This window comes from Pygoscelis adeliae, unplaced genomic scaffold (assembly GCF_000699105.1).
Source record: "Pygoscelis adeliae isolate BGI_AS28 unplaced genomic scaffold, ASM69910v1 Scaffold535, whole genome shotgun sequence".
NCBI lineage: Eukaryota > Metazoa > Chordata > Aves > Sphenisciformes > Spheniscidae > Pygoscelis > Pygoscelis adeliae.
This window is the reverse complement of record NW_008824758.1, coordinates 134939-135552: the sequence shown is the minus strand read 5'-3', so window position 1 is coordinate 135552 and position 614 is coordinate 134939. Positions and strand designations below refer to the sequence as shown.

Here is a 614-nt window from a genome sequence, read left to right as displayed (position 1 = left end):
TCACAGGCGTGCTCTCGTCGTCGTGCTGCGGTGAGGAGAGCACCCCACCGCCTCGTCCCAGGAGAGATGCACAGCGGTGCAAGGGAGGGACTGGTCCCGTGTCTCCCAAGAGGCCCCAGTGAGGACGGTAAATCTGCTGTTGTAAAAGAGAGGCTGGGAAGTCACCAGCACAGGGGACCATGATGATCCTCATCATCACGGGGGGCTCCAGATGGTCCTCATCATGGGGACATCAAGCCTTGCAGCCAAACAGGCCATGGAGAAGTGGCTGGTGGTCCCCTGTAGCTGCCTGGACGGCCTGGGCGCCCTGGGCACTGGCCAGACTGGGAAGCTGCCCAGGGCAGTGACAGCCCTGACCTGCTGGCACTCGTTAGTGCCACAGGGACAAGCATCGGGTCTCTTCTGGAAGGGCTGAGTGCCAGAGGGGTTGTCCTCGTGGCCCCCTGCTCGGCAGGTGCCTGGCACCCCAGCACAGAGCACACACTCCTTAACTTGTCACTGCCGAGTTTCTCCCTAAATCCCATCCTTCCCTGGGCATGTGGTGGGATTTTTTTCCTACATGATGCGGAAGAGAAATGGAAGAAATGGCCAGCAATGGTTTAGCCCTCAAAGGA

General features: G+C 59.8%; 1 protein-coding gene across 1 annotated transcript in view; it reads right to left on the bottom strand.

The window, feature by feature from the left end:
* LOC103916507 (elastin-like) overlaps positions 1-196 on the bottom strand; it is a gene marked incomplete at its 3' end in the record, with an annotated part of 3342 nt that extends 3146 nt beyond the window's left edge. The window contains exon 1 of the mRNA XM_009323507.1: positions 166-196. Coding sequence (XP_009321782.1) covers positions 166-196 — 31 coding nt within the window. The remainder of the gene's footprint in view (positions 1-165) is intronic.
* Positions 197-614: the final 418 nt, after the last annotated feature.